We start from the raw sequence: 27,643 nt of genomic DNA, 5'->3' as shown, positions 1-27,643 counted from the left end.
CCTGATGGCCGGGCACCCACCAGTGATGCAAAGGCTCCAAGTCAAGGAGTATCCAGGTGACCTTTGACTTCTGCACAGAAGGTCAGCCACCTGCCTTTCCTGTCCCACCGAGAATGCACACAACCGAGGTAATCCCCAAGTACTTTGGAGTATCAATAGGAAATGGGGTTGGGATAATCCTGTAGCCCTAACCAACAGGGTGGGGCATCATGAGACAAGGTCTGTCACTTACAAGCCATGACTGAGAAAATCCCTTTGACTCTCTGCACCTGAAGCTTGAGATGAGGCTCTCTCATGATCCGCATCCTTCCACATAAAGTTGCTCAGATCCACTCAAGCAGGGGTACAATATGCTTAATAGTTGCTGGTAGCAGATGATCCTCCCTGCCAAGATCTATATATTGACACATATGGCTCAGGCTATTTGTACAATCATACATCAAAAAATGGAAGATTTTAAGTGCATACATTGACTATGTCTCAGTTATTTGAGGAGCACTGAGACAGGCTGGGGATTGTTTTCAAAGCCTTCATATACTTTAAAGCATCTCAGAAGTTGGGAAGAAACAGAACAGAGTCAACTGTGCTGTGAATATTCCATATAGCCACAGAGAGGCAGCAATGGAATCTCATCTCCCCTTCATCCCACATGAAAGGTCCCGAAGTTGAACCTCTGATGCTCATCGATCTGCCTGGTGAGTGAGAAGCAGGGCAAGGAGCTGAGCACTGCACTTCAGGGCGGCCAATTCTTTATTCTCTTTAGGAATAACTAGAGCCTTAGTTGACATTGTTTGATCTTTCCTATTCTCTATCCATTCCCCTTTTTTATGAAAATAAGAAAGTTTACCCAGATTTTCCATGAGGACTATCATGTGGATTTGGAGGGGGGGGGATTGCTGAGGAGTGGGTATAGGGTCAAAGTCTGGCCAGTGGAAGATTCTCATTATCTCCTGGTTCAAGGATGGACACCTAACTCAAGCCAGATCAATGACTCCGGTTCTGGATCTTTGTCAGAACCATTGGGAAAGAGACAATCCCTTTTCTTAGTGGTTTTCTGAGCAGTTGGATGTAAGCTCATCAATAGGGAGAAGGCCATTTTGTTGGTAGTTGGAGAGAGCCCACCTGAGAAGGTTGTGATCTCCAAGATGGCCCTCAATGATTCTCACCTCCAGGCATTCAGGGCCTCATGTGGTTCCCCCCCATACTAAATACGACCACTCTGTGCAACCAGAATACCAGAAACAGTGGCATGTGACTTCCCCAGCTGGGTCATGAAACACGCTATGGCTTCCTTCCATCAGATGCTGGCTGAGGCCGCAGACATCAGACAGTTTGGCTGGAACCGGATGATGCACCTCGGGGTGGCTCACCCACTTCTCTGGAAGGTTAGTGCTTGTTTGAAGTCCTTGAACATTCAACTCTGCTCGAGTTTGTTTGAGTGACCTCACAGCATGGCAGCCAGCTTCCCTCGGAGTCGGATATCCAAGAGACCCCAAGCCACAAACCCCCAGCAAACCACTCCCAGATGTCTGACCCTCAGAAAGTGTGATGAGTAATAAATATACATTGTTGGAACCTGCTAAGTTTTGGGGGGGATTGCTACACAGCAGTGAATCATGAACACACATTACTAGCTTGGGCGGTCGTCACTCCTACTGGAGGAGAACCCAGCCTTGGGGAATGTGGACTTCTTTAAGCATCTCAACAGTTTTTCCAAATGGGATTGTCCTGAAGTTGAATCCTGCCCCAGCAAGCAAATGCTCTCTGCTTCGCACGGCGATCTGGCTGCCGTATGTTTCCGAGGAGTCAGCCCTGCGTTCCCTGAAACTCCACTGGGGGATTCTTTGGGCCACAGGCTCAATATTTAACCCATGCTCACTCTCTCTTTCTCTCTCAACCACAATTATTTTCAAATACCTTAAGGAGAGCACTGAGTTTTGCATATTCCTTGAGGCCTTTTAAAACTGGGAGGATTTAGATTTTGTTTATTTATCCATGGGGAAAAAATGTAATTTGGGAAGTCTTCTTGCTTATCAGTGGCTGAGCTCTGCCCCAGGGGTGCCTCCAGGCCCGGTGCCTCTCCTCCCTACTGTGAACTGTAGGTGACAGTCAGGGTTGGCAAAATGCCCCTTGGGGACGTAGCGATCCACACTGAGCTGCAAGGGCCACCTCGTGCGGCGGCGAATGGGGCCCCTAGAGGTGCCAGCACACAGGAAGGATGGACGGATGGGAGGACATGAGCATCATGCCCCTTGAGGACAGAGGAAGCCCACAGTCACCCCACATAGTGGAAATGGGTGGGTCCTTTGGCAGCAATGAGTATTTTGAAATATCAGTGGGATTTTTAGCTTAATCTAGTGACTTGATATTCTCGGGTTTATATTTTCCTAAGATTGTGGGGAAAAGGAAGGGGCTAAAAGAAGAATGAGGATCTCATCTTCCAGGACTCTCTCTACATTCTGGGAAGGGATAAAATTCCCACTTGGACCGGTGTCCCTCTCTTCTGGGGGGTAGCACCCCCTTCCCCTTCTAAGGCTAAAAAGCATGATCTGTTTTGGTTGATGGGCACGAGGTTCAAATACGTGGCTGGCTGGAGACCTTCGATCACTCCGGCTGCCCTGTAGACTCACTGGGCTGGAAGGGAGAGGGTGCCAGGCTCACAGCCAACAAGGATGCCCCCCAGGGCCCTGAGTCCCCAAGGGCCCCCATGCCCAGTTCATCACGCGCTACCGACGTTCTTGTTCTAACAGCCCCCTCTGCATCCACAGCAAGAAGAGCTTGCGGCTGGGTGAAGATCCCGTGGATGTCCTTATGGGGCCACGGCAGCCATCCTAACGCGGCAGGCCGGTCTGCGCGTGCGACAGCCTCCCGGGCCGTGGCAGTCCGCGTAGTGCAGCGGAGAGCACAGACCAAGCCGCGGGGCTTGGCGGGGGTCCCGGGGAAGGGGTGGCCCACAGTGACAGCTTCTGAGCTGCAGGTGTGCAAAGGGGGGTGTCCTCAAAGAGCAGCAGGGGCAGCAACCAAACCACCGGAGTTGGGGTCCACGGAGGGTCTCTCAGGCAGAGCCACTGCTCTGTTGCTAGAACTGGGGGGCGAGCCGAGCTCCACCACTTGCAGAGGCTTTCCAAGGGGTGCCCGGGCCAAGTGACATTCTCTCTGTATCGTAGGTGCTGAAACGGAGCCCCAGGGTGTGCGGTGGGGGGCGAGGGGCCGTGAAGGGACTTGTGTCAGTCCCCTGGCTCTGTCACAGGGCCCACTGGCACCACAGAAGGCCGCAAACGCTCCCAAGGGAGCCCAGGAGGCTTCGGCAGCTTCGGCTCTCCTCTGAGCAGCTGAGGCTGAGCCTGGAAGCCGGCCCACGTCCGGAGCCGTGGGACAGCCTCGCCCCGTCCCCTGACCTCCGGCTTCCCCGGCTGAGCAGGGGGACGGCACCTGCAGCCCGGCGTCCACGCGGCTCCGAAGGGCAGGTGGGGAAGGGACAAGCGGGCAGCACAGACAGCAAAGCGGAGTTGTTCTCGGCTGACTAATCAGCTCACAGTGGCAACGAGAGACAGGCAAGGGGTCCCCCGGGTTTGCCTCCAGCCGCTGTGGGATTCGAGATCCGGCCTCCAGAGACGGCTGTAGGTGGTGCCTCTGCTCTGCTCTTCCAGGCCGAGCCCACAGGGGCTCCGAAGCCAGGCAGGCCCCTGAAAGGGCCTCCTTTGGCAGGAACCCGGTCCCCTCCGCCCCCCTCCGCGCTCCTCAGCACGAAGGTCTGCTCCCAGGAACCCAGCCGCTCAACAAACCAAGCAGCATCTAAGGACCATCGTGTATTCACAGATTCTATCAATCAGCTCGCTGCTACCGTAATAAACCGTAAGAGCAGGGGTGTAACGGAACACGGCTCTGTTCCGCGTCAAGAGGGGCGTGCGTGGGTGGGCCGCTGGGGGGGCCAGGCTGCTCTGACTTGAGCCGCGTGCCTGCCTGGGGCTTCTGCGTCACCACGGCAGGAGAAGAGAGAGGATGGGGGACTCACACGTGGTCTTCACAGCCCCCACGGGGAGCGCACTTGTCATGACCGTTTGCAGGCCTTGTCAGTGCCCCTCCCGTGGCCCCAAGTGCACCGCGAGGCAGGCTGGGCCTGCCCGCCTCCCGTGGGCCCAAACATGCCCAGGTACGGGGCGGGGGCCTAGAGAAGAAGGGAGTCCCTTCCTGTCTGTGGGGACTCTGCAGACACCGGCTGTGGGCAGCATGGCCGGCAGAATGCTGAGCTGCATCTCGAAGGGGGGGATATTGAACTCCTACCGCACTCCATGCCCAGCAGCTCAGACCTTCAGAGTCAACCAGCAAGGTCTCTGTAGCAAGAGACGAGGAGAGGGGTTACCGTCCGTGTGCTCTTGAGGGCAGGGATTGCATCTGACTTAGTGTTGCCTCCCTTAAAGTGACCAGATTTGGACTTGCCTAGTGGCCCGGGGCGGGGGGGGGGATGTTGTTGTCACAGCCATATGGTGCAGCAGTTAGATGCCGTTTTAAAATCCCCCTGGCAGCAGTTCGGCTTCCTGGTTCCCACTGGGTGACCAACTTAACTTATTAGATGATGCCTTTATTACCCCTGCTCTGTAAAGCATTCATTGTCCATCTGTCTGCCCATCCATCCATCCAAACATCCAATCATCTGTCCATCTGTCCATCCACCCACCCACCCACCCATCCATCCATCAATCATCCTCGCCTTCCATCCCCCCATCCATCCATCCATCCATCCCCCCATCCATCTATCCATCCATCCATCCATCCCCCATCCATCCATCCATCCCCCCATCCATCCTTCAGTCATCCTCGCCATCCATCCCCCCATCCACCCATCCATCTATCCATCCATCCATCCACCCATCCATCCTCCCCATCCATCCATCCATCCATCCATCCGAAAATGCTCATTGGCTGCTGACTCTTGCTAAGCATGGCTCCAGTCATGGGGTATACAGCCGAGAACAGGTCGGACCAAGTCCTTATTCTTCTGGAAGTGTATTCTACGAGGGAAGACACACAACAGGCAAGAAAGAAAATACTTAGAAAGCACAGCTCGAGTGCTCCGAGAGCCACTAAGGGTAGAAGAGGGGATTTGAGAGGGGAGGGGCAGGCGGGGAGGGAGGGGAGCTGCTCTAAGGTCATCAGAGCAGGAAGGGACGTCATTGGGGCTGGGACCCAAATGATGAAGACAGCCAACAAGGGCAGAGGCTCTGAGGTGCGGATGAGCCTGTTTTAGGGGAGGAACAGACGGAAGGAGACCCGCGAGTCTGGGAATCAGTGGGAGACTGGGGCGGAGGCGGGATGAGGGTGGGGCGGGGTGATGGCCGGGGCCACATCACTCTGGGCTGTGGGCCACGGTCTGGACTCCGGACCCCACTGGAGGATGCGTGGGCGTCACTGGAAGGTTTTATGCTGAGAGTGACATGATTTATGTTTTAAAAAGGTCACCCTGTTAATTTTCATTTAGCAAACATCGACTGTCTACTTAGTAGATTCATCTAAGAGCCATGAAATGCTCTGGACGCAAGGGGAGCAAAGTCCAACAAGCAGGAGCTTTTAAAGGTATAAACCAAACATGGACCATGGTGCTCTGAACCCATTAGCCTAGCCGGCAGATCAGACTTGATTGAACATCAGAGAAAAGCAGTCTTGAGAAATCCAGAGTCTGGACGAGCCAGAAAGAGGCAGTGACACAGAGAGCGCGTGGCCCCAGGGACCTGCAGGGGGACCCAGCCAGAGAATGGTGGGTCTCTACCGTGCACTCACAGGGGTTATCTGCATAAGGGGCTTGCTCTCCCTTCCTCAGCCTGGCCCTCGATTTCCTGGAGTCCTGTACTTACAGCTCCAGTGTGGGGGTGCTAGAAAAGGTCAGGGAAGAGCAGTGGGGTCAACTGCATGGTAGGACCAGATCCCCTCTTACAGCAAAAGTCTCCTGATCTTCCTGTTGGAAACCGTCCACTCTGAGTCCCTGTGGGTTGGGTGGGGACTCAGCCCCAGGTGAGCTCCAGGCCTGGAGGGAGACACCGGTGAGCAAGGCCTGGGTGGTGACGATTTGCAGGCGACAGGTTTGGTGTAGCTGTGGCTTGTGACGCAAGACTGCCGGGCTTCCACGAACGCGTCTACAGAAGCCTTTACCAGCCGGGGCTGGGCCAGCACATCCTGGCAGCGTGAGGGAGCATGTATCTGTTTCCCTCTGGGAAACACGTTCTCGGAAACGCGGTGGGTCCTGCCCGGGGCTGGGTTGGCTTGTGTTGCAGTCAGCTGCCCAGACCTCAGGCCAGGTCAGCATTATGGGTTGAAATGTCCTCCCCCAAATTCATGTGTTGAAGTCCTCTCAGTAGTAGATGGGACCTTATTTGGAAATGGGGTCCTTGCAGATGCAATTAGTTAAGATGAGGGCATATGGAGTAGGGTGGGCCCCCACTCCCACAGGCCTGGTGTCCTGATAAAAGGGAGAATTTGGACACAGACACACGCACAGAGTGTGGAAAGGCCGTGTGAACATGGGGGCAGAGGTGGGGGTGAAGCTTCTACAAGCCAGGGAGCGTCAAAGGCGGCCTGCAAATCACTAGGAGCTGGAGAGAGGCCTGGAACCTTGGAAGGAACGGACGCTGCCGACTGCTAATCTTGCACTTCCAGCCTCCAGACTGTGAGACGGGACATGTCTGTTGCCCCAGGCCCCAGTGTGGGTGACCGTGAAGGCGGCCCTCCAGCCCAACACGCCTGACGACAGATGGTTTGTCGGCCACGTCCGGGGCACGGAGGAGACGAGGGGATGGGGCACGGAGGAACCTGGTTCCTGCTGCCTGGGGGTCTGGCCTTAGCAGGTAGGAACCTCACTGGCTCCAGGGACCCCGCGGGGGTGGAAATGAGGAGGCAGGCGGGTGCACCTTATTCACATTTAGAAGGCACCCTGCTGAAAAAGCATTTCGCCAGGACTCTCCGATCGCTTCTTCTTTCTTGAATTCTGGGCACAGAGACCACATTACATACGGGCTGTGTGAAGTCCTGTTTGTTAGACAGCAACGTTCTGTGTTTTCCTGGGAGACACACGCGGCTGTTCTCTCTTCCATAAAGCAATAGACTTTTCCCTAATTGTCTTGGGAACACACAACTTCCCTCTGCCTACGTTTGCTTTTTTCACTTTTGGGCAGAGACATGACCAGGGAGCACTATTTCTCTGTTCTGGGAAAGTGATGGCACAGACCGCAACTCTGAGTCAGGGAGACAATCTGGGTGTCCTGCTTGGAGGCGGCAAATCCACTGTTCCCAGTGAGGGCCAAGTTGGGTCATAAGCCCCATTTCACCAAAGCATCTATTTTCAAAAGAAGATAGAAATCCAGACTTTTTTTCTTTAGGTGAAATGGCCGAAGTGTTCAATATTGACTCAGTCTTTGTCTCTTCCGTAACCTGTTCTACAACTTACAACAAACTGAAATTTACTTTGATGTTAACCCCCCAGCCGAGTAGATGCAACATCCTTGAGAGCAGGCGTGCCATATTTACTCTCCGTCTCCAGTGTCTGCATTAGTTCCTATAGCACACAGTAGGTGCTTAGTAAATACCAGGTGGATAAGTAACTGATCCATCACTTGTTACTGTTGCATGGATACAAGAATTTCATGTACTTTTTTTTTTTTTTGCAGAAGGGTCTCCGGGCTGCATTTGACTATTAGAGGAACCTAAAAAGTCAACCTTTTTCATTCAGCCCAAAGCCACCGCGGGCATATCTCAGGAAGCTGACATCCGAATGTACGCGTGAGATCCAAGGAGAAGACAGAGCAATTTTCCCCACTGCAGCCCACAGGGAGCTGGGATATACGCTCGCCTGCCATGGTTCTCACTTACCACCATCAGTCAGCAGGCTTTTAGCAGAGAATCGCACATGTGATTTATTTGAAAATCCTTTCAGGTCCTGAAGGAGAGATACTTAGTACACAATGCACTTTGTCATCATGTGTCAACATTGCCTCGATGCGGAGAGCGACATTACACGGCGTAAGAGTGTAATTGGATTATGCTGGGGTCCTTAAATCTGCATTTTCATTTACCAAAAGCCACAGCATTTGGAGAGCCATCTGCACTTGATGCCAGCCGCTCGGAGGGGTCAGTGTGTAGAAAGACAAAGGACAGCCATAAAGCCGCTGAATGCAAACTTTATATTTACAGTCGGTAAGTGTATAAACATATATTACATTCTTACGATCTACAATACATTCTGCAGGGAGATGGATCTGCGAGTGGGCGGCGGCTGCCGCATTAAAGAGGACATCACGCGGGTACAGATGGAAAGAAATATCAGCAGGGCTACTGAAAGCAAAGGACTGTCATTGAGAAGGGGTGACAGTTTAATCGCCCCACCAGACACAGTGAGTCGACTTGGGGATGGGAGCAGGTGGCTTACGGCTGCTGGAATCCCAGGCTTGGAGCAAATGGGGAGCACCTCAGTTGGGGGAAGGGTAAGCTGGAGAAAGGGATACCCATGATCTAAGGAGAATTCAATTATATGCATTAAGGAGGGGGTGAGGGGAGAGGACGAGGAGGGAAGGAGGAGAAGAGAGGGAGGGAGGGAGAGACACAGAGCAAGAAGAGAAATAGGGTCAGGGAGACACAGAGACGGAGAGACACACAGAGAAAGAGAGGAAATGGAGAAGAGCATCGCGGAGCGGAGAGACAGAAAATGACAGAGGAGAGAACCCGCCCCCCCCCCACGCGCCCTGCTTCTACGCGGCCCTCCTTACCAGGGATCCCGCCACCCTTCCCCACCTTGGCGGGAGCTCGAGCTGGGGCAAGAATCCACTCATCTCTCCCCCCACCTGCCTTCTTAGCGGCTTCCCATCCATCCGGGGATTTGGGAGACATTCAGAGTCATTCTGATTTCAAGCAACAAGGTTAAAGCTCTCAGGACAGACTGGGGTCTCCCTCTCTCCCTCAAGCTCGGGCACCTCCATCCCTCCATCAGTCCAAGCCCACATGGGGGGTGTGAACAGGCTTCCTGCCCGGCCCCCCTGCGGCACAGCGGGCCCTGGCTTCCCCCGCCCGTGCACTCCACCTTGGTCCACATCCATCACTGCAGCTGTGGCCGTCCACGGGGCCATCACAAAATGGCTCCCCCATCTTCCCAGAGGTGCAGGGTGATGAGTGTCCCTTGGTGTTGAATTCACCGTGAGAACCGTGAATCCTCGAAGACCCGCCTCTTCAAGGAAAGGACACGAGTGACGTTCGCCTGGTGGGGCCACTGCAGAGTGTCACCTGGAGCGGACGCACCTGCCACGGGGGAATGCTGGAAAGGCCCCTGTGCCCAGGCTCTTAGACAGCTGGTGGGGCAGAGGAGTGCACCTCTGAACACAGTGAACTTGCCCGAAAAAGCCTGGTTCCTTGAACCTGATCGACATTCTGTGCCCTGTATCCCTAGTTTACCAATAAAGGAACGCTCCGAATCCCCCAGAGGGCTTGCGCCTTTGTTCTTGGCATCTGGTTACAAAGATATCCGTGGCCTATTTGCCCACGTGTGCCCCTTCAGTCCCCGTCAGCAACGCCTGGTCAGTCACCAGGCCGCGCCGGTCTTTGGGTGATGGCACCCCATGATGACGCCCCCGCCACATGCTGCCCACGCTCAGGACGTGGCCCCTGGTCGCGCCCCGGCTCAAATGACTCACTGCCTCCCGTCGGTCCACTTGCACTCCACCCGAGTCTCAGGGTTCTTCCAGAGTCTGCAGTAGTGAGTTCTGGACCCACGTGGATTTCACCACACCCAAAGGGCTTTGATTCAAGAGAGAAAGAGAGTGATGGACAGAACGCGGGGCTGTTCTTTCCTGGGACCCATCAGAAGCTCAGTGATTCAGAACTCGTTTTTCTTCCAAGTTTTACAAACCTTGCCATGCACAATCCACCTCTTAACACTGGCCAAGACCCTGCGTTCCGGAACGTGTGCCTCGATCCCGACGTGGGGCCACCCCAGCCGAGCCGGAGCCGGCACCGTCTGCTGGGGCTCTGCTGATAGGGGCCATCTTATCTTGTCCTGTCACTTCACTCCTTTCCCGGGGGCGCCCTTGCCACACGTCCCCAAGTTAAAGGCTGAGAGGTGAGTGAGAACCCGTGTCCGCGAGTGTCTGGCTTACACATCCTCACGTAACCTTTCCATGTAGCCGTGTGGCTGTCTGCTTTCCCCCGGGTCCAGATCCTGGCAGACCCAGCTCATGTCCTCACCGCTGGTCGATATGGAGTTCACGGTGGGGCATCCTTCATCCGAGGGGATGGTGGTGAAGGTGGTAAATTTCACTCTTTTCCTTTTTGAGGTAGGGGATGTCGGGGGCTCGATTCTCTGATCCTTCCCGTCCACAACGGTGGGGCCCGAACATTTGAACAGCTGTCCATTGATGCTCTTCTGGGAGTTTGTGCTGAGCAGATACTTACTCTCTTCGAAATCCATGCTCCTGTCAATGGCAGTGATCTGCTCGTCCTGGCAGGATGCAAAGTTCATGTGGTTCTCCAACAGCTCGGAGCGGTGGCTCAACCCGACCCAGTCGTGCGAGTGACTCAGACCTTCTTGCTCCTCCAGGGGAACCTGCTTGTGCCTGTATTTCAGCGCAAAGGCCACACAGTTTATTAGGAAGACCAAAATGGCCAGGCAGAAGACCCCCAACAGCGCGTACATCCCGATCTCCAAGTCACTCAGCCCTTTGGATGCCTGCGTGAGGCCATTCTCGTCCGTTTCCACGTTGCTTCTGGGCAGGTCCCCCCGGGGTGGGAAGCTGGTGAGGTCGATGGGGATGGTCTGCAGGTGGCTGTCATCATCTAGAAGGCTTCCTTGGCTCTTCTTTCTCTGGAAGGTTGACCTCTCTGTCGTGGACCCTCTTCCTTCCATGAGGCCCACGGAAGAACTGCTATAGTACTGACCCCCCTGGGTCCCCCATTCCTGCAAGGGTTTTTTGGGTCTTCTGTCACTGACGTTATTTTCTAGGTGAACTCCTGCCCCAGTGTGTCTGCTGTCACTGGTGTTGGGGTTCGCATCATTTTGGCCAAACTTAACTTTGATGTTGGCTGTCCCCACAGCCAGCACACTCTTCCGCTTGGATTTCTGGCACGATTCGCTGATGACCATTTCGACCTTTACCAGAGCACCCTGCCCTTCGGTTTCAGCAGCGATGATAGGCCACTTGAATTTGGGGTCTTGGTGGATGGAGACCACCTTTTCGTCCAGGGAGGTGGTCATCAAGGAGAAGTCTTTCCCATCATAGATATCCAAGGGGGTGATGGAGCCATCGCTGAACTGGACCCAGCAACTGATGGCCGCTTCCTGTTGAGTAAAATAAGTCAATAAGCATGGGCCCCAGAGCTCACGGAACACCAAGTCTTTGTACAGTAGACATTCGGTGGCAAAAATAATACAACAAGAACAAAAGAACGCTTTTTAAGCAGTGCAGAAACAAGAGGCCAGACGCACGAGGGTCATGGAAGAAAACCAATGCTTATGGAGGTGGGAAAGCAAAAACACAAGCAAGGCCTTGATATGAGAATGAAGGGAAGCCCATGTTAAACGCCCCATAAGAAGATCTGCTTTTCTCCCCGAGGCGTAGAAAGAAAGATGGGGTTTTTAGGGGTGCATAAATTGCATGTCAAAGGGTATTCCTGGTTAGTGGGATCATGTACGAATGTCACACATTTCAAGGGAAAATATTTATGACATTATTTTTAAGCTGTTTTAATCCTGAGTCTCCCCTCACTACTCACATAAGGGATGAAAACCCCCCCTTATCTGGACAGGGACACCCAGAGTTATCGCCGGCTTTGGTGGTGTTGGTCCTGCTGCGTCTGGGACTATGGGAGTAGGTTTGTATGAGTTTCCAGACACAATGTTGACTTGGAGACAGGGAGTTCAAACAGCCAGGGAGAGAGGCACTCTACGTGGACTGTGTCTGCCACCCTCTATCCCCTCAACCAGTCGGGGGAGCTGGGGAGACCAAGGAATGGCCAGGGCCAAGGTCTGCACACATCTCAATCTCTTGCCTTTTTACTTTGTTGCTTTAGATCAACCCTCCTTGGGACTAGTTGGGCCAGGCAGACCGTAATAGAGGAGATAACTCTCTGACTGAATGCGAGCCTTTAATTTCGGGGAAGAGGTCATTGTGCTTGACCATGAACTGGCCCTCCCTTCCCCACATCTCGGAGAACCTGCTCCACCCCAAGCCCAGAAGGATGAATGGCCTGGAGAGGCACATGACTCCACACACCCGGCCACGGCGCCACAGCGGATTGGACCGGGGACAAGGGGGCAGGAGGTGGCCTTCAGAGCCGTTCATCTCCGCAGCCTGAGCCAGTGAGTATCTCTCTCTCTCTCTCTTAAATTTGAAATAAGACAGATGGGATTGAAGCCTGAGCTGCGGGAAGATGAGTGGGGACTCACATAAAACTAGGGTGTGGAGCCCACCTCCGAGCCACCACAATGGATCAGAGATAAGCAAATATCTGGGCCCAGCATTTATTACAGGGAAAGAAAAAGAAATACAGCAGAAGGAACGGCGCAGGGGAGGGAGTGTGGTGTGGGCGTGGGGAGACTGCCGATATCCTGCCTCTTCCGAGTTCCTACAGCTGGGGTCTGGGGGAGCCCCGGTCCTGGTAATAGATCCCTCATGCTTTAAGCTTGCCTGAGTGGATTTCTCTTTCTGGCAACCGAAGAGCCCCTGAGCATGAGCGAAGCCAGTTTTACCCCGGTGCTGTCTGGTGCTGGAGACTTCCTTCAGGTCTGCCACGAGACACGGCTATTGTTAGGCAGCTACTAATTGCAGAACGCTGCCAAGACACAGCGCAAGAGCCCCTGGACGTGACATCAACTGACCAAGTTCTTCCAATCTGCCAGGAAATCGGAGCAGGAAACTCAAATGCCATTGGATTTCTTGAGACTGAAATGTCAGAGCCAAGTGCACGCAGGGACTAAGGGCCATCCAAACCAAGTATGGAGCCGACCACAGGGGAGCATGCTCAGCTCTGCATGTCACAACTGGATTAGCTCTCTGGCCCTGTCGAACTGTGTCTTATTGCTTCCTTAAGTCCTGACTAGAGGTCCCCTGATTTTATCACCCCATGAAGACAGAAAGCAGACCCGGCTTATTTCTCCTTTGTTATCCGTGCCTTGCATCCTGGCTTATTCCGCCCTGAGGAAAAGGAGGTTTGTCTTTCGCAAGAATTCCTATCTGTTACTGGAATCATCCATGTTCAAGTGTTTTATAATCCAAGCCCCTGCACACAAAGACCATAGCAAAGGGGCAGAGGGATTAGCCAACACAGGACGAGGAGCTCGAGGGACAGGTGCAGGCTGGGAAAATGGGAGGGTCCTGTGTGTCCTGGGACAAGTCTGGCTCGGCTCAGAGCACGGTCACAGTCTCAGTGGTGCCAGGGGTGGGGCTGCCCAGGGGACACCTGCCAGGAAGGGTTCCCACCCAGAAGGGGAGCCGCCAGGAAACCCCCCACCTGGGCTGGAGGCCCTCGAGCAGCCCCGCAGGAGGACGGTCCCGCTTCACGAGGCACAGAGAGAATCAACAGCCAGAGACCGCTGTCTCGTTGCTCAGCAAGGTTCACCGAAGCCGCCATGTTCCCTCTTAAAAAATAAAACGTACTCTCCTCTGATGAGGGAGGAGCACATAGAACATTTGCGAATGTCCTTTTTCCAGCGCCCATCGGAAACCATCCCATCAACACACACACACACACACAGCACAGGGTCAGCACCTGCTGGTGTCTAGTTCAGGGAAAGGAGATGCTGACTGACATCGCCATGGGGTCCTCACTTCTGCCCTGAGCTCAACTGCCAAGCCTGGTGGGAGCGACGCCTCCAATCTCCCATCACCCCAGACCTGCTACCCCATTTTCCCTGCAGGGACTCCGCAGCAGGCTGGGGGCACCTCCCCAGAGGCCCCTCCGCCCCACCCGCGGCCATGGGGGCAGCGGAAGAGTGTGAGACAGCCCAGGTATGACCCACCTGGTGCATGACCTCACTTGATGTGTGTCCCACCTGATGTGTGACCCTGGTGCGTGACCTCACCCGATGTGTGACCTCACCTGGTGTGTGTCCCACCTGGTGCATGACCCACCTGGTGCGTGACCCTAGCCCCGCCTCCATACCTGTCTGGGCCTTTGCAGAAGCTCCTGAGCCGCTGCGGTGGCAAAGATAGCTCTGTTGCTCCCTGGGCTGAGCTGCAGGGAGAGTGACAGCCCTGTCACCAGCTGGACCCCAAGGTCTGTGATGGTCACCTTCTCATCCAGCACGGTGATGGTCTTTTCTGCCAAGATGGCATCTGACAGAGGCGACAGGATCTGAAAGGCAGAACCAACATGGAAGGAAAAGCTTGCTGTGGCCCCAGAATTTCCTCCCATGGCATAAATGATGCTCGTAGAGACAGACGACCGAGCCAGAGTGAACAGAAACGGGTCTTTCCCACGGATGTCTTCTTCCAAAAGGCGTATCTCGCATGATGGGGGGGATCTGACGCCCCCCCACTACACAGAGAGACCCCGGGACCCACCAGGCGCCCCCGCAGTCCTCCCGAGGAGGAACTGGCTTTGCCATTCACTGGGTGCTAGCTTCATGGGGCTTGCGCTGCACAATCATTTTCTAGTACACGTGCATGTGCATCAAATAATCGGTTTAAGAAACTTCACAGCAGCAAGGAAAAACTGATTCTGATGTGCTAGTTACGCATTTATGTGCTTCTTTCTTACACACGTGTGTGACTGAGAGGAGACTGTTGGCCCACGTGTCACCTGAGTCATCCCGTGTGTCATGACAGCTCACACTCCATACCTCGGGCAACACGGAGCGTTTGGGAGATCAGCTCGCATCCCCAGTAAACAGAGCTGTGAGTCTCCACCACCAGAGCTGACACCCCGGAGTCTCATTTCTCCTGCGGACACCGCGGTCCCGGGGAAACGAAGCTTATGCCCCATTTAGACCCTGCAGAGGAGGTCCTGCTTTTGTGGAACCCCTTGTCCCGCTCACCCCTCACTCAAGTTTGAAGAGTTAACTTTGGTCCCCGTGAACCCTCAGCCTCAACCCTGGATGACATGGCTTCCAGCTTCCCTTAACCCACATTCCTGACACGCTTCTTTCTGCGAGGTGGTGCTGATATTTATGAAGACATATGTTGAGATGGCAGTTTTCCCAGGACCCCTGAAATTTGTGTACCGAGCTCCATAATTCTATCCAAATACCACCTTCGGTCTCTAAGTCTGGTTTGGACAATTTGAACGGCCATGAGTGTGAGTTACGAGTCCCCCAGAGGAAGTGGACAAGCGAATTTATAGCTCAGGAGGACTCAGTGGGAATAAAGAAAAGGGTGTCAGGACTCTCTGCCCCACCAGGACAGTGTCTGTGTTGAATGCATGGGAAGCCGGCCCCCGTCCCCGGCCCGGAGCCCCGACTTGTGTTGCTGTCCCGGTCCTTGCACCACCACATGGGGCAGTGGTGAAGGCCACCGCTCCTGGTTCCAGTCCCCAGGTGTCAGCTTAGCCTGTGGACAGGTGGTAGGAACTTAGCTCTTTGGTTTAGGTCTTTCAACTAAAAGTCAATCACGGAGGTTTCGAGCTCCTGTCTAGGGGGCAGATAGGTTCTGTTTGACGTAAATGAGACTTTAAAATGGAATTAATGGCCACCCTTAAAAAAAAATCATAGGATTTCATACAAAAAGATCTCTCACTTTTCTGGAAAGGCTGCAACATCTGGCCGTGCTAGATTTGCATTTCCTTTGGCAGCCCCGCCCTCGCCGCACTCCTCACCGGCCCCTATCGTGTTCCCAGCACTTGGGGCCCAAGTGAGCGGCTGTCTTTCAGCTCACGCCCAGGCAGCTTTGCTCACTGTCACCTTGTCCAGTCTTTGAGATCATTGGAGCAAGTGACCCCTGGGTCACTTCAAACCCGTCTATTTGCCTCCTTGAGTAAAATGATCTCTTTTAAATACCAGCCAATTTTCCAGAGCAGATACGCTTTAAATCTTGCATAATCAATACTTTCACTGACGAGGTTCCTCACGCACAGCTGTGTCAGAAACCCCACTGACAGGCTAGTAGCCCGACTGGGGGCAGCTGCTGAACCATCATATTGTTCTCAGACGGGAGGTAGACCACTAAACCCAGGGGACCTCCCAGGACAGCGTTTTGGGGGAGTGTTCGTTCCAAAACCCCATGTTGCATCCTGGTCCTGCCCCATCCGTTCCTGGCTGCAGGTGCCCCCGAGACCGTGAGGGGCATAATAACTTCGTTCCTCTCCTCGGCTCGTTTCTGAGATGCCCTAGTTTTCACTGGGCCTGGGGTGGGGCTTGAGGCAGCGTGGCATCACGGCAGGATGGAATGCTGTGACACGGGCTGATGGTCAGTGGGGCGGAGGGCTCAGCGAGAAGGGCTGGCCATGCCCATGCCCACGGCTCCCATGAGGCCAGCTCACGCCCACAGCCTTCTCCCCACGATGGTAACACCCAGCATGGTGTAGGGACAGTATACTGGGGTTTCAAACATGACCCACCCAGAGGAGCCACCCCGTGTTTGTCAAAGGCAAGCAGTAAGTGAGGAACTTCAAGACTCTTGTCACCTCCTTACACCAGTTATATTATTCAGGTGACAATTTGGTTCGCTCTAGAAATAGACGTCCTAAGTAATGACAAACAATTCTCATCTGGGCAGAGAAGAGGCAGGGATACGGAGGGTACTTGCGCTGGGGGTTGCTCACCTGAATGGTGGTCATCCCAAGCTCCTGGCCGATCAGGACTTGTCCCTGCTGTAGCTTGGCGATGCGGGGCTCCTCCACCTGCATGAAGTCATTCACCAGCTCCGTGATGTCCACCTGCCAGTCTGAGCCCAGCAAGTGGGCCAGGTGTCCGCCCCGGTCCGCCGCCTCGGCCACAAACTGCGTCAAGACCCGCACCATGGCGTGCTGGTACTGGAGCGTGCAGCCGCGACCCGCCCTCCTGTCGTCGTCCTCCTCTTCCTCGCTGTCCCGAGCCGGCCTGTCAAACGGTCAGGTCAGGTTAGCGGGTACTGACTTGGGCCAACGGCAGGGGCTGCAAAGGGGAGCGGGCAGTGAGCCCAGCCTGGTGGGGCTCAGACGGAACACAGGTGATACCCCGAATGCCTGACCATCAGAAGGGGCTGGTGTGGTCAGCAGAGATCCGAGGTGTCCCCGGTGAGCCCCACCTCCTGGAACGCACTGTGCAGAATCCCCTCCCTTTGAGTGCGAGCTGCTCCTAGTAACCTCCTTACAGTGGAAGATTATAGCCAAAGTTAGGGGATGTCACTTCCAGCATTCGGCTTTAAAACAGACTGTGCCATCTGTCTTGCTTGGTAGTCTTTCCTCGGTTCTTCTCTTGCTTGCTCTAAGGAAGCTGCACGTTGGGAGCAGCCCTGTGGGGCTAGCCACATGCCAGAGCAAGGGCCAGCGAGGAGCCGGGAGCCGCCGTTCCACAGCCCGGGAGGAACCGCGGCTGCCGACCACCACGTGGGCTGGGAGGCAGGGCCCTCCGCACCCTGAGCTCCAGCCAACACCCCGACTGCCGTCTGTGAGAGACCCTGCTAAGCCAAGCCTGCATTCCTGATCCGGAGACACTGTGAGATCAAGCCCTGAGGTCTGGGGACTCATCATCAAACTGTGCAGCATGGGTAACTAACCTGATAGGGCTGTGGGTGACCGCAATAGCCCCATAAACCGGCACACAAGGGGTGCATATCGCCCTCAAGGTAACGTGACAGTAAGCACAGAAAGGACCGGGATGGTTTGGCTCGGGGACAGATGTTGGCTGCCCTGCTCAGGTCTGATGCCTCCGCCCAGCCACCTCTTCCTGGCGCAGCGTGGTCTCCATCTGAGCATCAGCCTGGGTCTGTGGCTGGATCTGAGCTGGACAGCGTGACACTGAGATGTGCCACGATCACACTCAGCCAGTCCCCCGCACGTCCTCCCGGCGGCTGCCCGCCTCGCAGCATCAACAACCTCTCCTAACCCCACCCCGCCAGCTCAGCAGCACGGACCCCGCGGCCAGGGAGAGGGTCACTGCTGAAACAGTCTTCCAGCCTGCATTCTCGAAGCTGTCCCCTCCCCCAGGGCACAGGGACTAACTGGGGTGGAGATCGAAGGGCAGAAACAGAAAGGGCATCCCTCAGAGGACACCACGTGTCCTCCCTGCTGAGCACAGACACCTGGAGTGCTCCCTTCTCTAATTCCGCGTATGCTCACTCTCACCTTTCTGCAGGTGGCTGGCGTGCCGGTCCCTGGTCACGGGTTTCTCTGAGACGACAGAGTCTCTGAACAAAGAGCCTGACCTCTTGCTACTCTCCTGGAACCTGGTGAGCCGTGTGGATAAAGGATACCTGTCCCTCTAACAGACGCCTCAGGGTAAAGGACCAGGCACAGGGGGTCAGGCTTCTGACTTCATCTCCCCGAGACTCAGCAGTCTCAGAGCTTCTGGGCTGGGAGCACCGAGAGGCTGCCCAGGTCAGCCAGAGTCTGCTCCCAGGTCTCTCTGGGGGGCTTCTGTCGTTTGTGTCTTCCCAGAATCAACTGGCCCCTTCTGCTATCAACCATCGGTTCAGGCGGGGTTGACCTCTTCCAGGTGCTCTGATTCCAGGCAGGGGTTTGTGCTGAAGGCTCACCGGACAGACCGTGTGCTCTATGTCCTCGCTACAGTACTGCGCTGGGGACGGGCACACAGCCTGAGTGAGGCTAGCCTAACTCCAAGACCTCTGCTGGAACCACTGGGAAGGAGAGGATGCACTTCTTGCGAGTCTGGAACTGCAGGAGAAAAGCCTGGTGGAGGACGAGGCCAACACACGGCAAACCAGCCCGCCAGGTGGGGACAGAGTCCATCCTGAGGGTGCCGTTTGAATCCCTGGATCCAGTCATGCCTGAAATCAGCTACCCTGCAAGTGTCTGTTTTTAGTGGAAGCATATTTGACTCGGGTCTCTGAGAGGGAGTCATGACTAGCACACCCACCTTTTATTGGAGACAATGGGCACCCGCCAGCCCTTGATCTGGTTGAGCTCGGTGTCCGAGATCTCGATCTGCAGCGGGAGCCGGGGCACCCACACGGTCATCTCCAAGGAGCTGCTCAGGTGCTGGTAGGTGAAGTTCACCACCACATCCACCTTGCCTTTCATTTCCTTCCCATTGACGAAGACGTAGTCACATCTGTCAGACACCTGGGAAGGGGGGGAGGCAGTGAGATCTTACTGTACCCCAGCACCGCGGAAACAGCAGAGAAGGTGGAGGCGGTGAGGCGAAGTGCCCTCGCTCTTTGAGGCATGAGCCCTGCAGTGGACGCTGCTCTCTGCTTTCGGCTGCAGCAGATGCTGTGGGGATCTGACCACTTCTCCCAGGACCCCTTCTTCCAGTCTGCATGCAGACCGCCCCCCCGCCCAGGCACCACTGACCTCCCCTGCTGCACCTCTGACAGATGGCCCTTAGGTGTCGGGAGCCATGCCCTCAGCCATGGGTGCTGTGTGCTGCCCACCCGCCCCATGGCCTGCTGACCTCTGGTTTTCCTGGAGGAGGGACACTGTGTGCACAGCCACCACCCTGAGGGCCTCCTGCAGGCAGACCAGCTAGTTTCACGAAAACTACCCTGCTCAGTTCCCCTCATCTGTGCGTCCTGTGTTCTTCTGCTCCCATGTGGATTTCTGCAGAGAACATCCCACCTCAGTTGTGGGGGCGGATGTGACCCATACTCTTCATGGTTCCTTACTGAGTCCCATGGGATTTCTCCCCACTTGCCCAGCAGGGGCTCTACCCCCTGCTGGTGTCTCTTCCTTCCCTGCTTCCTGTCTTGCCCCCTCTCCCTCACTCTGCCTCCTGGAGCCCCTCCCCTGTTAAGTCCGTGTCCCAGGCTCTGCGCCCCAGACAGGGAGACGCGGGCACATGTGAGCTCATGCCGTCCACCGGGCAGCCTGAGACCAGGCTCTCCCCCAGGAAGGGGCAGAGCCACGGTCGGGTGCTGGGGGTGCAGCTCTGCGGTCCACGTTCTCAGCTCCTGCCCCGTACAAGACTGCTCTTCTCTGCTGGCGTCTGAGAGAAGAACTAAGACCTCTTGTCTGTTTTCCAGCAATCCGGGGGCCTTCCTTCTCTCCTGAACCAGACCTGGGTATGTGTGCTAGGCTGATTCATGGCCCCAAAGATGTCAGGCCCCAAGTCTCTGGAACCTGTCAGTGTGACCTTTTTTGGCAAAAGGGACTTTGCAGATGGGGTTCAGTTAAGGATGTTGAGTTGAGCAGATTATCAGGGGTTGTCTGGGTGGGCCCCCAGGGTCATCTGAATGCCCCCACAAGAGGGAAGTGGAAGGAGATTGGTGGCTGCAGCAGAGGAAGGCCACCCAAGTGGGATGCCACGCTGTGGGCTCTGGCAATGCAGAACAGGACGAAGGCACCTCCAGAAGCTCGATAAAGCAAGGACATGCCTCCCCCTGGAGCCTCGGGAGGGAGCGCAGTCTGCGCACCTCTGGTCCTCGGGCTGCCCAAACTGCTTCCCGACACCTGCCTTCCAGAACGTGCTGTGTGGAGCCCAGGCATGTGCTGATGTGCTGCGACGGGCCTCGGACACGGACACAAGCCCGAAGTGAGTGTGGAGGGAGCACCTGCGTTGACTGAGCGCTTACCACGTGCCCGGACCAGCAGCTGAGCGCGGCTCATGTGGTCTCCGCACACAAAAGCACACAGAAGGCAGCGGGTTTGTCCCGGGTTCACGGATGGTCAGCCTGAGGCCCCAAGACGTTCGGTAAAGCTTCCCGGGGACACACAGCTGGAAACGCAAGGCCCAGACCCCCGGCCAGGCCACCCCGGCTGTCTCCTCCTGCAGGTGCAGCATCCCTGCCTGAATGGTCTCGCGGGCTGGATCCGTAAAGGACGCACACCTCCCCCCAGCACTTGGAGGGGCATGAAGAAAGCAAAGCAGGAATTATCACGTTGTTCCCACATCATAAAAAGCATTTCCAACGAAGGCCCCTTTCATCTCCGCGGTTAGGCAGCCGGGATACAAAACACACAAAGAGGCGCCGAGAGGTTCGGCGTCCGGGGATGATCAGGAATGACTCTGGAAAGAAACGTGGACCCAGGCCCACTGATGAGTCAGAGGAGGTTGTCATCCTAAATATCTGCCAATAGCAAAAGTACTTAAGTCTGATGGAAAGGCCGAATGGAACAGCTCGGGCGGCTTTGTCGCCATTGTGGCCCGGCCACAGCGCTCCTTGCTGGGCCACAACGCTCCTTGAGGTGGGCCTGCAATCTCAGGCTTTTTCTCTTTCAAGGCTTCCAGCAAATCAGGCTGATTGTCACAGATGAGCTGACTGGGGGAGGGAGGGGGAGGAGGAGGAGGGGGAGGGGAGGAGGGGCTTGGTGGCAGTTTTCAGGGCCATGGGCTGTTTCAGGGATGTAACTTTCTGGCCTCTGGGTGGAGGAGGTGTTCTAGCGGAAGAAGGTGGGAGAGCGTCTTAGGCGTGCCTGCCACCCCGGGCCCCCCGTGGAACACAGAGCAGAGCAGGCACTGGGCTAGATTATGAATACAGAGCTAAGTCTTCATGTTGTGTTACATTTTGCTTTGCTTTGAAGCTCAGTGTTTATTCCTCAAAGCAAAAAGAAAAAGGGGGAGGGAAGGCAGGACTTCACAGCTAAGCAGTGTGCTCTGAGGAGCAGGTAGAGCCTGGCACCTGGGGCGGGAACTGCAACATTGGGGCTGAGGGCGGGGCGCGGAGGTGGAGGTATGCACGTGTGTGCACGCATGTCCGTGTGCGTGTGTGGGTGCACGCGTGTGCACGTTCACGTGTGCAGTGTATGTGTGCACGTGTGTGCATGCGTGAGTGCGCGGGTGCATGGCTGTGCACATGTGCGTGCATGCGTGTGCATGTGTGGGTCTACGTATGCATGTGTTTGTGTGCATGTGTGGGTCTACGTATGCATGTGTTTGTGTGCATGCGTGTGCGTGTGCGAGCATGAAGTGTTCACGACAAGTAATAAAAGCACAAACTGTATCTGACTGCAGGGTCTGTGAATCTCCACCCCTACACTTCTCTGGGTTTCCGCGCAAGGCCCGAGTCTGCACGTGGCAGGGAGCACGACGGCTTGCCAGCAGCATCTGGCCCTAGCTCGGGTGCACAGTGGGACTGTCCTAGCTCATGTGTTGTTGGACAGGGAGGGGACCATCTTGACAACAAGTTGTGAGCTGGAGCCACGTGTCACCTCCTCGTGGGAACACTTCATTTCTCAAGAGGGACCTTCCAGGGCTCCCCATCCCTCTCCGTGGTGCTGACAGTGCTGGGAGCCCAGCAGCCTGCGCCCCTGAGCTCAGAGCGCCCCCCCCCCCCCCAAGCCGCAGAGACAGGTGGCAGGCGGCCCGGGTGGCAAGCTCAGCTGTCTCGTGTGAAGTCGCTGATAACCCCGGGTTACGTTCCTTCACGTCAGCCAAGCTATCCCCACCCGGTCACATGCACAGACACGTCCTGATGCCTGCATTAGTAGAGAAAGAATGCACCAAATCCACAGATTTCGTGGGCTGCAGCAGAATGAATGAGACACGTGAAGGCAGATGAAATAATGAGGGCGGTGTTGGGAAGATCCTAATTCCTGAAACACAAAATGAGCCAGGAATGTAACTGGGGTCTGCCCCGGGGGCCAGAGGTCTTGGTTATAAGCAAGCATCTTTCCATAATGCCCAACTTAGGGGACCCCCTTCCCCAGCACTGCCTCAAGCTAATGGCTTTCTAATGATGGAAACGGTGTGCAAAGGAAGCGAATGAAAATCAGGGAGGAATGACCTGCGGGCTTGCGAGCATCACCTTGGAGGAAGCTTTGGGGAGGTTGCAGGGGATCCGAGGAGAGAAGGAGATGCCACACAGGAAGGACTCTGGCGGTGAATGAAAGGGGGTGTCCTGAGCCTCTGTGCTGGGGAGTTGGGGGGCATGACACCTGCCTGGGCATCCCAATGCTCATAATCGCATGGTTTTGGGACCCAGCACCACTGGGCCCTGCTTGTTGCCATTTTCACAGGGGGAGGAGACTTCAGCCTGGGGGTGTCAGAGATCTTTCTCTGCCTATGACTCAGCTCGGGCTGCAAGTCGGGGGGCTGATGCCCTGCTGGCTCTCCCCGTCCCATCCCTTGTTGCTTCCGAGTGCAGTCCAGCCTGTCCGCAGGAAGCAGAAAGGCGGGGGGGGGGGGGTGTGTGGTGTGAGAGAGGGAGGGAAATTCACATGGCAGATGACATTCAGTTAAAGATTTTGAGATGAGATTGTCCTGGATTTGGAGGCAGGTTGCAAATGTAATTGGCGTCTTGTAAGGGAGATGCAGAGGGAGACCTGGCAGGCAGAAGAGGAGGAGGCCATGTGGAGGTGAGGCCGATGTGCAGGGACGTGGCCACACAGGCAGGAGGGCCGGTTGTCAGCAGCCCCTCCAAGGGGCAGGAACAGCTCCTCCCTGGGGCCCCTGAGGGGAATCACTCAGGCTTCTGGCCTCCAGAACCGTTAAGGAAAGCATTCCTGTTGCTTTAGGGCAGCAAGCTCATGGTCATTTGTCACAGTGGCCACCGGAGACTAGCCCGCCACCCGGGCGCAGCTCTCCCTGCTATGTCCTCCAATTATAGGCCTGAGCTCTGGCGCGTTCCTCACTGAGCCTCCCGCATGAGGCACCGGCCCACGCTCGGTCCAGGCAACCTCACTGCAAGGCTGGGCCCACCCCGAGTTGGGGAGACACCCGCCGGGTCCCCCAGAACCCACCTGGGTCGACCCACATCCTGTGGTCCCCACAACAGCCAGATAGGCGGGATTCGTCCCATCCCCGGGCCCCCATCTTCCCCTCCCTCTCCCTGACTGTCGCCAGATGAATGGACACACCGATCAGTCCGGGTGAGTGGACAAGACCTGCCCGTTCCTTCTGAACCACGCTGCACGGTGCTGAAGGTGTGAGGGAACCCTGTGGGGGGACTCGCCCCTCTTTCAGACTCCGCTTCCAGCCAGCCACACTGTGCCACCGAGAGGATATCGTCAACAACACCGACTCCACTGTGCACAACCCATCACTTGTGTGAATTTAATGCCGCTCCTCTCTTCTGTTTGCATGCGGTAAGAATTCAAATCTTATTTAAATATCATCAACGTTCATGGTAAAATTTATGTTCTTCTGATGTTTTCTCTTTCCTTTTTTCTCCCCGAGAGCTAGACGTAAGGATGCTAAAATTCTACCCCTCCACCCAGATTTGGCAAAAGTAAACAGCCTACAGGGATATTTGCATCCAATTCTCAAGCTAGGTATTACGTGTTTGAGATTAGTCTCTATCCTGCACAAAAATCGTATCGTTAATAATAGTGGTAGCAACGGACACAGTGTCTAATGTTTACTGAGTGTTTGTTATACACAAGGTACCTATGCTGAGCATCTAATACCTAATTCCACGCAATCCTCCACATACATCTGTTGGGTAGGTACTACTGTCCCGTGTTCCAGAGGAGAAACTGAGGCACAGTGTCCCATAGCCACGAGGGATGTGTTCCACTGGGCTAACTGATCAGAACACAACTTTACCTAGCTTGCCAGACGAGGCTAATTTATCAGGAGGCAACCGACCTCATTGGCGTCTGTTAACGCGAAGGAGACAGGCTTCCGCCAAGGGACAAGCAAGTGTCCAGTGAGCACATGGAGGACGAAGAGCCGTGGCGGTCAGCGCGCAGAGGGAGTGAGCTGACTGTGCATTGGATGGCCCTGAGAGGGGCTCACCTGCGTGCCCCCACGTCCCTCTGTGGAAGCCGTGGCTCCCAGGACCTCAGGATGGGGCTGAATTTGCAGACAGGGCCTCCAGAGAGGTGCTGATGTGAAGATGTGGCCTTTCGTCAGGAGCAGGACACGCAGAGGCCCAGGGGTGCTCCCACGCAGAGGGAAGACCATGTGTGGGCACAGGGAGGAGGCGGCTGTCCCCAAGGACAGCGGCCTCAGGAGAAAGCCAGCCCCTGACCTTGCACTTCCAGCCCCAGAATCGTAGGAAAATCAACGTCTGCCGTGTAAGCTCCCCCCCGACCCCACGGCCCGAGCAGATCCCTAGAGCCTGTTTCCCACCACAGGAGGAGATGGTCTGCGTGCAGGGGCTGTGCAGAGCCCAGTGGGGCTTCACACGGCGGCGGTGAGAGTGGGCGCCCAGGACGGGCTCCCTCCCAGGGCTTCCACGCAGGGACTTGTGATCCCCGACAGGCACCCAGCACGGCGGGGTTGTCACGAGCCTTGGCCTCGGGGAGCCCATCCCGACTAAGTGGCATGGTAGGGAAGACCGGTCTCAGATCCACAGCATCCTCGGTGCCTGGAACAGTGCCTGGCGTCCAGTGGGCATGCCACAAAGAGCCGCTGAATGAACAGAGGTGAGAACCACTTTGCACCAAGTCCTGACGTTGCCTCCAGTACGGCCCCAAATTTCCTAAGCCCGCCGTTCCAACCTGTCAGCCATCGTACCCGCATCGTTCGACAGATATTCTGCGACGCTCCCTTTACAATCCTGAAATGGGATTCATAGATAATGGAACCCACCTACAAGACATTTTATTACAATTAATATCCCTAACCGGATATAAAGGAAACGTGCATTTATAACGGAATGATGCATATCTCAAAGGGCAGCTTCTTGGGCACGACTCACCAGGACACGCAGTGAAGCCCCCCTCCCCACCCACAAAAGGCAGAGGCTCCCAGGGCGCGGGCGCAGAGGGGCGGCCGCTGCGGCTCAGCGCGGTGCCCGGTGAGACTTCCCCAGGTGGGGGACAGCTCCTGGTAAAGTCACCAACAAACAAAGTATTCCTTCCATTTACCCTGCGTTGGCAATCCTGAAAAATCCAGTGTTCTGTGTATTAAGCTATGGTCCTCATAAGGGCACCTGTTCCCTAGAGGGACATTTAAGTGTTGTGAGGGATGCGGGACACTTTTTTATAGCGTGGGACTGTCGGGGACACCACACTAGGACACTCAGCACCTCTGACTTTTGCCCACGGAGCGCACAAGAACATCGCAGCGCTCCCACACTTTGGCCGACCCCCCCCCCCCCCCCCCCCCCCCCCCCCCTTTTCCCCCCGGGGCCCCCAAGAACCTCCCCGCCCCCCCCCCCTTTGGCCCCCCCCCCCCCCCCCCGCCAGCAGGCATGTCCCTGTGGCCATCCATGGCTCTCGACTGGACATTTTATCCTTAGACTGGCCCCTGCTGGGTCCTCGGGGGGCACTCGGTGGGCACGATGCATCAGCCTCTGCTGCCCAGGTCCCAGCCCCCAGGGGAGGACACAGGCCGACGTGCGTGTGGGAGGAGAACCATCTGTTTGCTGTTTGCTCGCGGGCAGACGAGCCAACAAGGGTGAAGTGTCTTCACACAGACTCGGGGGGCAGCTGGCCGGGCCTTCTGCTTTGCGGCAGGGAAAGGAGGAAGCAGCAGCTTCTGGGAGCTGCAGAGACACCCCACATTGCTCTTCCATGCGGCGAGCGTGAGCCTCCCTATTAATGGCTCTCCTCTCCTCATCAGTCCCCTTCCCGACCTGCTGTCCCTGCGCGTGTGATCAGCATACACCAGCCACAGTCAAGAGGCGTGCCCGCCCTCCTCTGAGCTGGTACCTCCGGCAGCCACGGGACGTGGCCGGGGCCGGCGTCTGTGCGGGGTGTCCTGCTGTGGGAGGACTCCCAGGGCTTGAGCCAGACCCCTGCTGCAGCTGTTCCTTGGAGAGAAGGAGGGGGGGAGGCGTCCGAGCGCAGGGCGCGCTTCCACCAGAGTCCCGCAGTGCACAACCTGTCCAACCACACACCGCGATTCTGGAAGACAGCCCTTGACTTTGTCACATGGAAAACAACACTAAATCATCACATCACCAGCCCTGTTGCCAAATGCATCATGGGCTCGTCTTACTCAGTTCCTTTCCTGGCGATGAGCCTTCCCTCCCAGGCCGAGTGTGCTGGGCGTCCCCTCCGCCATCATTCCGGCAGCTGCAAAGCACGGGCTGTTCTGGGACTTCTAGCTCAGGCTTTCCCAGTCAGGATTCACTGGCAGTGGGACTGCCCACGCTTACTCTTGACCATCTGCCCGTCTGCCCCGCCTCCCTCCTTCCACCGAGGTCCCCTCTGCAAGTCACCGAACAGCAGGGCTCCCTTAAATGCCTGTGCCGTTTTCACCACTTGCAGGAAGGAAATCCCAGGAACATTCCACAAATGGCAGCCGGACAGACAGGTGCAGAGCAGGAGCTCCGACCCTGGCTCCACATTTTACTGACCTGATGCTGTGATCTGCTTGCCTCACCTGTATGCTCCCCACCTGTATGCTCTCCACCTGTATCCTCCCCACCTGTATGTTCCCCCACCTGTATGCTCCCCACTTGTATGCTCCCCCACTTATATGCTCCCCACTAGTATGCTCCCTCACCTGTATGTTCCCCACCTGCATGCTCCCCCACCTGTATGCTCCCCATCTGAATGCTCCCCCATCTGAATGCTCCCCCACCTGTATGCTCTCCACCTGTATGTTCCCCCACCTGTATGCTCCCCCACCTGTATGTTCCCCCACCTGTATGCTCCCCCACCTGTATGCTCCCCACCTGTATGTTCCCCCACCTGTATGCTCCCCCACCTGTATGTTCCCCCACCTGTATGTTCCCCCACCTGTATG

General features: G+C 56.0%; 1 protein-coding gene across 1 annotated transcript in view; it reads right to left on the bottom strand.

The window, feature by feature from the left end:
- Positions 1 to 10,129: 10,129 nt before the first annotated feature.
- Positions 10,130 to 27,643, bottom strand: part of TMEM132D (transmembrane protein 132D) — a 537,539-nt gene continuing 520,025 nt past the window's right edge. Inside the window, exons 6-9 of the mRNA XM_035016814.1 lie at positions 18,983 to 19,188; positions 16,729 to 17,005; positions 14,134 to 14,325; positions 10,130 to 11,311 (exon numbers count right to left, since the gene is read on the bottom strand). Coding sequence (XP_034872705.1) covers positions 10,130 to 11,311; positions 14,134 to 14,325; positions 16,729 to 17,005; positions 18,983 to 19,188 — 1,857 coding nt within the window. The remainder of the gene's footprint in view (positions 11,312 to 14,133; positions 14,326 to 16,728; positions 17,006 to 18,982; positions 19,189 to 27,643) is intronic.

The sequence above is a fragment of the Mirounga leonina genome, unplaced genomic scaffold (assembly GCF_011800145.1).
Source record: "Mirounga leonina isolate KUSES-001 unplaced genomic scaffold, KU_Mleo_1.0 Mir_171, whole genome shotgun sequence".
NCBI classification, from domain to species: domain Eukaryota; kingdom Metazoa; phylum Chordata; class Mammalia; order Carnivora; family Phocidae; genus Mirounga; species Mirounga leonina.
The sequence above is the reverse complement of the archived record's forward strand: the minus strand, read 5'-3'. Positions and strand labels throughout refer to the sequence as shown.